We start from the raw sequence: 12,861 nt of genomic DNA on the forward strand, positions 1-12,861 counted from the left end.
ACACCTACTCATTCAAGGGTTGTTCTTTACTATGACAAATTATGAAATAAAGATTTGAGATTCTTCAAAGGGGCGGCAGGGTAGCCTAGTGGTTAGAGCGTTGGACTAGTAACCGGAAAGTTGCAAGTTCAAACCCCCGAGCTGACAAGGTACAAATCTGCCATTCTACCCCTGAACAGGCAGTTAACCAACTGTTCATTGAAAATAAGAATTTGTTCTTAACTGACTTGCCTCGTTAAATAAAAAAATAAAAAGTGGCCACCCTTTGCTTTGATGACAGCCTTGATTTGTTTAACACTTTTTTTTGGTTACTTCATGATTCCATACGTGTTATTTCATAGTTTTGATGTCTTCAGTGTTATTTGACAATGTAGAAAATAGTAAAAATAAAGAAAAACACTGAAATTAGTAGGTGTCCAAACTTTTGACAAGTACTGTATATAATGATTGTGCAAATTACTGCGTATTATAACATTTTTGTGTGTATTTCTACTTATTATAGTTCTTAAAAATAGTGGGAGAAATTTGAGAGCTTGTTTTTTTATTTTTTATAAATGGTATGAATCATACAGTGAATCATACTTACTTAAAGGGTTGTTTCCAACACAGAACAAAGGAATACAGTTGGTTACACATGACCATTGATTTGATATTGTAAACTGTAGCCCGCTGGTGGAACGTTAGGTCTTATAATATAGTAGGGTAGACAATAAAACAAAGTTACAGACGCCGAAATATCATACCCCCAAGACATGCTAACCTCTCACCATTACAATAACATGGGAGGTTAGCATTTTATATCATATCCCCAAGACATGCTAACCTCTCACCATTACAATAACATGGGAGGTTAGCATTTTATATCATATCCCCAAGACATGCTAACCTCTCACCATTACAATAACATGGGAGGTTAGCATTTTATATCATACCCCCAAGACATGCTAACCTCTCACCATTACAATAACATGGGAGGTTAGCATTTTATATCATACCCCAAGAGATGCTAACCTCTCACCATTACAATAACATGGGAGGTTAGCATTTTATATCATACCCCCAAGACATGCTAACCTCTCACCATTACAATAACATGGGAGGTTAGCATTTTATATCATACCCCCAAGAGATGCTAACCTCTCACCATTACAATAACATGGGAGGTTAGCATTTTATATCATACCCCCAAGAGATGCTAACCTCTCACCATTACAATAACATGGGAGGTTAGTATTTTTGGGAGGTATGATATTTTTGAGTCTAACTTTGTCCATCATTATTTACAATTAATTCAGGACTATCTGTAATCATGGCAGCATTTAGAAACATGCTATATTCTTATTTACAATAAAAGTGACTCCAAGTCACAAGCTTGATGTAATCATTGCGTGCTCGGAATATGGGGCCAAATACTACACTTTTGACTACTTTAATACACATATAAGTGGATTTGTCCCAATGCTTTTGGTCCCCTAAAATGAAGGGACAATGTGCAAAAAAAGTGCTGTAATTTCTAAACTGTGCACCCAATATGAAGGAAAATACCTTCAAATTAAAGCTGCCAGTCTGCAGTTTAACCTCATAGTCATTGTATAATTTCAAATCCAAAGTGCTGGAGTACAGAACCAAAATAATTTAAAAAAATGTTTCGCTGTCTCAATAATTACAGAGGGCACTGTATATATACTCTGGGTAGAAGCTCTTCGACACAGATCTCGGACCATCTTATCCTTACCACATCTTAACCTGAACCATAAATGAAGAATATGCTAAACTGACCTGAGATCAGGGATCATCCTACTGCCCTATGCAGAGGACCAAGGTGAAAAGAGTTAGGACTGATGGTGCCTCTGGGAGGCTGAAGAATGTTGGACTGCAGAACTCTGCCTTCCTTTTCCCTTTGGACCTCTAGAACATTCACTGTTTCTCTTGGCCCATGTTCAAAATGGAAGTGATACAAGAAGTAGTACTTCAACAATCACTACCTGTAACATGACAATGTACTAATTGATCTACTTCTGATCCCCACTCACTTTCTCAATAGTAGTTTGTCATAACAAAAATATCTAAGTAGCACTTTAAATAATAAACGAATGCACCACAAACTAAAGTGCTATCAAAATGTGAGAAAGTATCTAAGCCTCCAAACTGTGGGATATTAAACTTTTCCACTTCAAATCAACTGTCATTTTTTGTTATTCATTTATTTTTTAGTTTTGAGAAGGAACATCAGCTTCACTGTCATGATTATTATTGACTTTGCACACTTGAATGACTTGCAGCGTAAGTCAGTCAGTGTTGCAATCTTTTTAGCCTAAAAAAATACAAGATAATTGTTCATTTATGAGATTCCCTCTGTGTGGTGACTCAACAGGATGAGTATTACTAACTGGCTCACTGGAGACAAGGAGGCATGCACACAAGCTCATGGGTGTGGGAGGTGGATTGAAAACATATGGCATGACTTAAGCCTTCTGAGGCCTCGTTTGGATTGGGGGTGAGGGGGGGGGCAGAGAGAGGGAGAGAGAAAGTGAGAGAGAGGAACTTTTGTGAGTGTAATGTTTACTGTTTATTTTTTTATTTCACTTTTGTTTATCTATTTCACTTGCTTTGACAATGTAAACATTTGTTTCCCATGCCAATAAAGCCCATTGAATTTAATTTCATTGAATTAAGAGGGAGAGGGGGCTTGGTCAGTCAATAGGGAGGTGAAATGACTGGTGGTGGGAGGGGCTGAGAGATTTACAGGGAGCAGATATCAAGCACTTTCACTTTCAGGCTAGCCTCTGTCTGAGCTCACATAGACAGACTGCCCAGAGGGCGAGAGAGCGATAGCGGGTCTGTTTCCCCCACTCTGTCCATTAGCCAATTTAAAGGGTGAGCAGAGAGTGACGTGTGTAATATACTGGGTCAACAGGGAAAGAGAAGGAAAGGGAAAGGCTACAGTTTGACAGGCTGAGAGGTCGGAAAATCCAAAGTGAGAGCGCAGTGCAGATTGCGTGAGAGAGAGAAGGGGGTGAAAATATTTGGAAAGTACCCGGGAAACAAAAGGAGGAATTCTAAAGACAGGTCAACTAAGCTGGAGTCTCAACAGTAGAGGAAAAAGAAAAGACTCAGAGCTCTCTCTCTCTCTCTCTCTCTGTGTGTGTCACACACTTGAAGGAACCGCTGAGGAAACTTTGCCTAGTCAGACCAAAGGACTTATTTGATCTGCGTATTGCATGCTTTCAACCACAGAAATGGAGAAGTGGCCTTTCTCATGAAGATAAAAGGATGTCACGATCAGGTAAAAGGGATTCAGTGATTACATCAATTCAGAATATGCAAAAGTTCATTGATTGATTCGTGGATTTGTATTTGTTTGATTAATTTGACCACATTACCATTGTACTGTAATTCATATAGTGGTTCTGTAATTTAGGTTTGTTGTTAATTTTCGCAAGTTAACATGAAGTCATGATGTTTCTCATTAAGCATGTGGCTGGAACCACATGGGCAGGACACAGAAATGTTCCATCCATTAACCTGCTGCATCTCTCTCTCTCTCTCTCTATACTTCGATCTCTCTCACACAGTTTTACTGTTGCTATCAATATTGACAGTCCAAGGTAGTGGATGTGATGACTTTTTGAGGGGGGTTGTCGATAATCTTCAAACCACCCTTAACTCAGACCACGCTGGATTTGTGAGTTGAACGTTGTGGCTATCCTTTTGTACCTGCATGCACCCTGAGTAATGACAGTGGTTTAAACAAATATGCATTCACTTCCTAGTGGTTACATGTTTTATCAATTTGATGTTTTGTCTATTGGCATAGATACTCTTGTGAATACTGTGATTCCTGAACCAGTTTTTTCCTCCAAGCGTAAGGTGTTCCCTAAAGACTATTGGATTTCCCACCACTACAATGTCAACCTGCTGTGCAACACTGATCCGGTGAGGCACCATCTATTGATTAAATGATGTCATTTTAGTAAATGATTTATTCTCGTGTTTTATACAAACATCACACTTAGTGTATCTGTCTGTCATTAAATCCTTCATTCTGATTCTCTGTTGAGCAATGCGGGAGGACCGGGATGGTATCAAATATACAGTATCAAACACTGGTTTTCCATGTGTTTGACGCAATGCCATTCGCTCCCTTCCAAACATTATTATGAGCCGTCCTCCCCTCGGCAGCCTCCACTGATTCCAGTACTCTAAAGTCTACATTTGTGTTGTTGTCAGCGTTACTGGGCAGGATAATCAATAACCTCTGATTAGCACAATGATGATCAGCTCTGTGTTGTGCTCCGTTTATTCAAATCATCAGCGTAACCTCTGTGTCTAAAATCCTACTTCTGCCTCGGCTGTCCCTCCAGTGTTGTGTGTTCCGAGCTGCAACTGTTCTCTCTGACTCCTGGCTCCAGCTCCGCAGTCAGCTGTGGCCAGAGCACCATAGCTTCGAATTCATCTCCAACCTTATACAAGCCCTGGATGGCAGGGGTATAACAAAAGGGGTAGGTATAACTTTACAATGTCGTGGACATACTCTAGTCATTATCGCGTGAAGTATGGGTGCTGCAGCACCCCCCTATTAAAGTAATGCATTGGTCCTTTACTAGTCAAGTATTAGTGAAACAATATAGCTGTCTGTATTGCCGGCAAAACTGTCTTCCCCAAACTACTTCCTGACTCTAGTAGTCTATATGAACTGTTTTGGAGAGAGAGTACTGTAGGTTGCCAGTGGGGGTGAACAAGTAGCAGCATGTACTCAAAAGAGACGGACACAGCAGCCTTAAACATTTTGGACTAAGTACTGTAAAAATAAAACATAACTGTACCCCTGCAAATGCAACAAAACACAATAAAGTGTCGTGGAAATTTCCTCTATTTACCAAATCATGGGAGCAAACCACACACACAAGTCAGAGTTAGTTATCAAAGTCCATCTTCAATCATATGAGCTCTATCACAAACCCTGTGACACTCAGATCAATTCAGTGTCTATCAATGAATTCTCTGAGAGTCCCTTCCACATTGCAATAGCATTTTGACTTTCAACAGTTCAATATCTCTAATGAAAAGTTGAGAGTCCCAACATAATGGCAAATGGGATCCTTTATAGCAAAGATACACAGGATAAGACAGCATTGGCATAATTCATTGTTCAGCTTTGTCTCCTTTCTCAAACTCAGAACCATAAACCAATCCTCCATATCAACAGGCATATATCAAATCCATCCTATCTTGACAAGATCACAGAGACACACTGACTGGCACACAGACATTGTGGAGCCAAGAGATACACGCTTGACCTCTCCCCTCTCTCCGGCCCAAGCAACTTAGTCTTGACATAGAACAGATACTGCAACCCCGCCACAGTATTATACAAAAATAACATTCTGATGAGAAGTAACTTACAAACATATGATGAATATAAAACATCCTATCTGTGTTACCCAACTAATTCTGATTATTCCTCAACAAAAGATGCCTTGTTGTTATAGTAAATAAAAGACAGAAAAGGGCTAAAACAGGGGAGAATAACGTTTTTTTTCCTGACCATGTGGCTTGACTATGCTATAACCAGTGCATAGTTTTCCTGTTCAGGTCACCTATAATGTACGCAATGTATATCACAGGTTAACTCCCCAGAGAACTGGCTATCAATCAATGACAGTGCCTGCACTGTATGTTTGTTTAATAACAACTCCTCTCCTCCCTTATCCCCCTTCCCTCTCCTCCCTTATCACATCCCTCTCTCACAGAGATTTGAGGATCCTGACCCTTCAGTTCTTCCCTCTGTCTCCTCCTCTCCAGAGAAACTTCTCAACTTCACTTCATCTGTTTTCTCCAAATGGCTGGAGCTGGGGTGCTCGACCCCGGTGGACACCTGTCCCTTCCCCACTCTGGCCTCTCCGGCTGGGGAGGAAGAAAGTGCAGCTCTGGAAAGGAAAAAAGTGAGGTTATTAACCACACGAGCAGTTCACATGCAACACAGGGAGAATGAAGGGGAAACAGAGATGAGGTTAAACACACCTCTACCAACCAATAGGAGCCCAACATCCAAAGGTGGGCTCCTATTAGTTCTTTCTGGGTCTTTATTTTTTTTAATCTTTATTTAACTAGGCAAGTAAATTAAGAACAAATTCTTATTTACAATGACAGCTTACATTGGAGCCTCCTGTTATGTGGACTGCCCTGGATGCTACTGTAGAGCGGTTGCTATAGTTACTGAAGTGGATCTCTTCAATGGCGCACACAAAATGCAAGAAATAAAATAAATAAGATTCCCTGAATACATCCTTTTCTTTTTGCAATGTGTTTTGGAGCACTGGTTGGCTTTTTCTTCTCAATCTGTCCATTCTAGCAGTTCTAATACAGTAAGCTTTGTCAATCAAGTGACTGTCATACACTTGTAATTGTTGCACTGAAAGTACAACTGCAGTCAAGATTATGTATAGAATAACAACCTTTTAATTTACTGTCTGCACACCAGAGTTCTATTATTATAATTATAAGAAACCGTTACAACATAGCCATATGTATAAAAAGCCATATTCTACGCAAGCTAACTAAACACTAACAAGTGTTTCATATTGAGCAAGCAACAGCACATAAATTATTGTTCAATATTTCTGATCAAATTCATATGATGTTTACAATGCAGTGGAATGTGAATATTTGTTTGGTTGTCTGTTGGTCTTCAATAAATGTTTTTTTTTTCTATGAACATTTGTACATACTGCATCTTGTAAATAAAAACCATGCAGCCGTTATGGGTTTCTCTGATGTAGTCTTGTGTAGAGATCCCCGAGTGCTGACTGTTACCATCCCCAGTGTGGGGAGTATTGTGCAATTGCTGCACTGCTGTCTGATTCTCAACAGCTATCCTTTTTCTTTCTGTCTCCTACAGGAAGACTTCTGTTAAAAGTTAGTTGAAGTTCAATATAATTTTTATGTCTGGAGTTACTGGGTAGGCCTACAACTGAGCCAAATCACATACATCAGGTATATGTACAGTTGATGTCGGAAGTTTACATACATTTAGGTTGCAGTCATTAAAACTTGTTTTTCAACCCCTTCTCACATTTCTTGTTAACAAACTATAGTTTTGGCAAGTCAGTTAGGACATCTACTTTGTACATGACACAAGTCATTTTTCCAACAATTGTTTACAGACAGATTATTTCACTTATAATTCCCTGTATCACAATTCCAGTGGGTCAGAAGTTTACATAAACTAAGTTGACTGTGCCTTTAAACATCTTGGAAAATTCCAGAAAATGATGTCATGGCTTTAGAAGCTTCTGATCATTTGAATCAATTGGAGGTCTACCTGTGGATGTATTTCAAGGCCTACCTTCAAACTCAGTGCCTCTTTGCTTGACATCATGGGAAAATCAAAAGAAATCCGCCAAAAATTGTAGACCTCCACAAGTCTGGTTCATCCTCAGGAGTAATTTCCAAACGCCTGAAGGTACCACATCCATCTGTACAAACAATAGTACGCAAGTATAAACACCATGGGACCACACAGCCGTCATACCGCTCAGGAAGGAGACGCGTTCTGTCTCCTAAAAATCAATCCCAGAACAATAGCAAAGGACCTTGTGAAGATGCTGGAGGAAACAAGTAGAAAGTATCTATATCCACAGTAAAAGAAGTCCTATGTCAACATAACATGAAAGGCCGCTCAGCAAGGAAGAAGCCACTGCTCCAAAACCGCCATAAAAAAACAGACTATGTTTTGCAACTGCACATGGGGACAAAGATCGTACTTTTTGGAGAAATGTCCTCTGGTGTGATTAAACAAAAATAGAATTGTTTGGCCATAATGACCATCATTATGTTTGGAGGAAAAAGGGGGAGGTGTCACGACTCCTACAGAAAGTGGCTCCCCTTCCTGTTCGGGTGAGGGTCTTCGTCACCGGCCTACTAGCTGCCACTTATCCTTTTTCCTCCCCCTTGTCTGTTTATAAGTTACACCTGTGTTTAGTTAGGTTAATTGGTTGGGCTTTATTATCCAGCCGGCCTGCCTGCTGGGTATGCGGTATTGTTTTATGTGTTCTCTTGTGCACGCCTGTAAGTCACGGTGTTGCCTGTACGTGTGTTGTTCGGGACTGTTTAGTTCCCCTGTGTTTTGGGGCATTTGTTTGAGTGGCATCGTTTTCCCCTGTGTGGTGAATAAAGAAGTATCGCTACTCTGAACTCTCTGTTTCCTGCGTCTGACTTCTTCCTCCACTACATCCTGGGCATTACAGGAGGCTTGCAAGCCGAAGAACACCATCACAACCGTGAAGCACGGGGGTGACAGCATCATGTTGTGGGGGTGCTTTGCTGCATTAGGGTCTGGTGCACTTCACAAAATAGATGGCATCATGAGGTAGGAAAATTATGTGGAAATATTGAAGCAAAATCTCAAGACATCCGTCAGGAAGTTAAAGCTTGGCCGCAAATGGGTCTTCCAAATGGACAATGACCCCAAGCATACTTCCGAAGTTGTGGCAAAATAGCTTAAGGACAGCAAAGTCAAGGTATTGGAGTGGCCATCACAAAGCTCTGCAGCAATCCAATAGAAAATTTGTGGGCAGAACTGAGAAAGTGTGCGCGAGCAATGAGGCCTACAAATGAGGCCTGTGACTCAGTTACACCAGCTCTGTCAGGTGGAATGGGCCAAAATTCACCCAACTTATTGTGGGAAGCTTGTGGAATGCTACCCGAAACATTTGACCCAAGTTATACAATTTAAAGGCAATGCTACCAAATACTAATTGAGTGTATGTAAACTTCTGACCCACTGGGAATGTGATGAAAGAAATAAAATATGAATTCTCTCTACTATGATTCTAACATTTCACATTCTTAAAATAAAGTGGTGATCCTAACTGACCTAAGACAGGAAATTTTTACTAGGATTAAATGTCAGGAATTGTAAAAGAAAACGGAGTTTAAATGTATATGGTTAAGGTGTATGTAAACTTCTGACTTCAACTGTATGTATGCCAATACATGCACACACCCTGACACATCCATGCATGCACAAGCACACGAACACTTTAGACAGAACACTTGCAAAGTCTTTGATACAAAAAGAAGGGGCACCTTTTTTCCTGCTGTTTAAGACAAAACTTCCATTAAACTCAGCCAGGTGCTTTCTTTAATGCACACAAACTTTAAAAAGCAAGGCCCAGAGACCGACAACAATACCCCCAAGGCATGTCTCACTTCCTTTTGTAAATGTAGAGGCAGCAAAATGAGCATCAGCCTTTCTGAGAAACTATGATAAACCTCTGCAGACACAGCTGAGAGAGAGACAGAGTTGAGAGAGAGAGACACAGTTGAGAGAGAGAGACACAGTTGAGAGAGAGAGACAGTTGAGAGAGAGAGACACAGTTGAGAGAGTGAGAAAGAGAGAGAGAGAATGTTGCATAACATCAAATCAGACAGTGAGATTCAAACAAACAGCTGCACACAGATAATGTTTGCTGTTCTATTATGAGGAGAGGACAACCACAGAGAGGCCAGAGAGAGAGTTTTCAGTTATTCATTCTGTTTTAATTAACTGCTTCATAGCCCCGGGTGTTGGGAAATAGCATAAGACAGCAAAAATACACATTTCCTATGCAAATTTGACAATAAAGTTGTGTAGGGCCAAGGGACTTCAGGGGGACTGCAGTAAATACCATAGAGATAGATAGAGGACTCGTCTTTGTATCTGTGCAGTTATAGCGTCTGTGACAGCATGGGCAGCACCATTGAGGCAATCTCCATTTTGAAATAGTGATTTTTTTCTTCATGGTTGACTTATCCCTCCTGATGATCTGGTTGAACATGACTCCAACAGGGTCACCAGGTGGGTTCAGCAAGTGAAGTTGGAAGACCCACCCAGTTGACTACATTAGAGAGCGATAGGGGGCGGCAGGTAGCCTAGTGGTTAGAGCATTGGGCCAGTAGGACAATCTAGGTTGCTAGATCAAATCACCAAGCTGACATAGTAAAAATCTGTCTATCTACCCTTGAACAAGGAAGTTAACCCCTAGGCTGTCATTGTAAATAAGAATTTGTCTGACTTGCCTAGTTAAATAATAATAATGTGTCTTCTTGTAGGCATTAACTCCGCCATGGTTAGTTGGACAAAGCCTATGGGAAAATTAATGGAGTTTTTGGAGGATTTTTGTATAAATGCCGAAAATAAGGTCTGTGGTTTTGTTCTATGAGGTAATCTTCATCAGCTAACGGCACTTTTTGTGAATTTTGAAGCATTTATGTAATCAAAAACACACTTAAAGCACATAAAAGGCTTCATAATTCATAAAGGTCATGTTAACTGACTGATATTATTTCATAGAACAAAAAGTATAAGATCTCTGATCTTCAAAGCTTGTGTTAACCTTATTTTCGGCATTTATTACAAAACCTTATCCTTTCCCCATTCATTTTTCCCAATAGAAATGGCTCAAGGAATCTGGGGCAACTCATTTCTGTTTTTGAGGAGTACAAGCTGTCGAGCTCCATAGCGCTGCCTATGTTAATAATATGACCTTTTGGCCACTAGAAGCCTCAGTCACTCTCCATGGTAAATACCCATCACCATTACACCAGAAGTAAACATGATGATATGTAGTATCGTATTGATATTGCATGACTGAAATTGCAATGATAATGCTCAGGCTCAGCAATGCAAGTGGCTGGAGTTTGGACAGTAGGCTCAGTGGCGATTTTAGCATGTAAATCTTGGTGTGGAAAACTCCCCAAAAATGTTTTTGATGCATGCCAGCAAAGCCACTACACAACACAAGACAACATAAACAATACATTAATTCCACTATAATGGTTAGCAAATGGTGCCACAAAAACTGTTAGGGCCTACATGAAGCTGTTCCAATAGCAGAGCCTTCCTTTCAGGAACATGGGGTGAATCCTTACCACCGCTACATCTGGCTATCAGCTATGCCTTGTCTGGCAGCGAAACAGTTAATTCAGCCTAATTTACTGCCTTTTTAAAAAACATAGCTGATATGGCTGACTTGTTTAAACAAATGTGGTTTCTACTGACAATTTATATGTACAAACTATGGCATAAGGGAACGATAAGCGGATAAGAGGCCATCCTTAATATCGATTAAGACATTAATGAGTGAGCTAAGACAGATGTAATCAACATAACTATTTGTTCAGCACTTTTGAAATGTAGAGCCAAAGAATTCAGAACATGGGCCGTTCTTACAGTATTCTCCCTGTACACCAAGTCAGAACCGTAAGATACATTTAAAAAATATATATATTTCACCTTTATTTAACCAGGTAAGCCAGTTGAGAACAAGTTCTCATTTACAACTGCGACCTGGCCAAGATAAAGCAAAGCAGTGCGACAGAAACAACAGAAACAACAACACAGAGTTACATGGAATAAACAAGGAAATGTACAAATGGCATGATGAGGTATGGCAATAAGTGGCCATAGTAGCAAAGTAATTCAAATTTAGCAGATTAACACTGGAGTGATAGATGAGCAGATGATGATGAGCAGATGATGGTGTGTAAGTAGTGATATTGGTGTGCAAAAGAGCAGCAAAGTAAATAAAAACAATATGGGGATGAGGTAAATAGATTGGGTGGGCTATTTACAGATGAACTATGTACAGCTGCAGGAATCGGTTAGCTGCTCAGATAGCTGATGTTTAAAGTTAGTCAGGGAAATAAACGTCACCAGCTTCAGCGATTTTTACAATTCGTTCCAGTCACTGGCAGCAGAGAACTGGAAGGAAAGGCGGCCAACAGAGGTTTTGGCTTTGGGGATGACCAGTGAGATATACCTGCTGGAGCGCGTGCTACAGGTGGGTGTTGTTATCATGACCAGTGAACTGAGATAAGGCGGAGCTTTACCTAGCATAGACTTGTAGATGACCTGGAGCCAGTGGGTCTGGCGACGAACATGTAGCGAGGGCCAGCCGACTAGAGCATACAGGTCGCTGTGGTGGGTGGTATAAGGCGCTTTGGTAACAAAACGGATGGCATTGTGATAGACTGCATCCAATTTGCTGAGTAGAGTATTTGAAGCTATTTTGTAGATGACATCGCCAAAGTCGAGGATCGGTATGATAGTCAGTTTTACTAGGGTAAGTTTGGCGGCGTGAGTGAAGGAGGCTTTTTTGCATAATAGAAAGCTGATTCTAGATTTCATTTTAGATTGTAGATGATTGATATAAGTCTGGAAGGAGAGTTTACAGTCTAGCCAGACACCTAGGTATTTGTAGTTGTCCACGTATTGTAGGTCAGAACTCTCCAGAGTAGTGATGCTAGTCGGGCAGGCGGGTGCGGGCAGCGAACAGTTGAAAAGCATGCATTTGGTTTTGCTAGCGTTTAAGAGCAGTTGGAGGCCACGGAAGGAGTGTTGTATGTCATTGAAGCTCTTTTGGAGGTTAGTTAACACAGTGTCCAAAAAAGGGTCAGATGTATACAGAATGGTGTCGTCTGCGTAGAGGTGGTTCAGGGAATCACCCGCAGCAAGAGCGATATCGTTGATATATACAGAGAAAAGAGTCGGCCCGAGAATTTAACCCTGTGGTACCCCCATAGAGACTGCCAGAGGACCGGACAACAGGCCCTCCGATTTTCCACACTGAACTCTATCTGCGAAGTAGTTGGTGAACCAGGTGAGGCAGTCATTTGAGAAACCAAGGCGATTGAGTCTGCCAATAAGAATACGGTCATTGACAGAGTCGAAAAGCCTTGGCCAGGTCGAGGAAGACGGCTGCACAGTACTGTCTTTTATCGATGGCGGTTATGATATTGTTTAGTACCTTGAGCGTGGCTGAGGTGCACCCATGACCAGTTCGGAAACCGGATTGCACAGCAGCGAAGTTACGGTGG

At 40.8% G+C, this 12,861-nt stretch overlaps 1 protein-coding gene across 1 annotated transcript; it reads left to right on the plus strand.

Moving 5' to 3' along the window:
- Nucleotides 1–2,747: 2,747 nt before the first annotated feature.
- Nucleotides 2,748–6,762, plus strand: zgc:174888 (uncharacterized protein LOC558116 homolog). Its single transcript, XM_064946362.1, has 5 exons — nt 2,748–3,286; nt 3,576–3,685; nt 3,865–3,936; nt 4,365–4,502; nt 5,754–6,762. The coding sequence occupies exons 1-5, from the start codon at nt 3,274–3,276 to the stop codon at nt 6,108–6,110; spliced, it is 690 nt and encodes a 229-aa protein (XP_064802434.1). The 5' UTR covers nt 2,748–3,273; the 3' UTR covers nt 6,111–6,762.
- The last annotated feature ends 6,099 nt before the right edge of the window (nt 6,763–12,861 follow it).

Source organism: Oncorhynchus masou, chromosome 29 (assembly GCF_036934945.1).
Source record: "Oncorhynchus masou masou isolate Uvic2021 chromosome 29, UVic_Omas_1.1, whole genome shotgun sequence".
Lineage (NCBI taxonomy): Eukaryota > Metazoa > Chordata > Actinopteri > Salmoniformes > Salmonidae > Oncorhynchus > Oncorhynchus masou.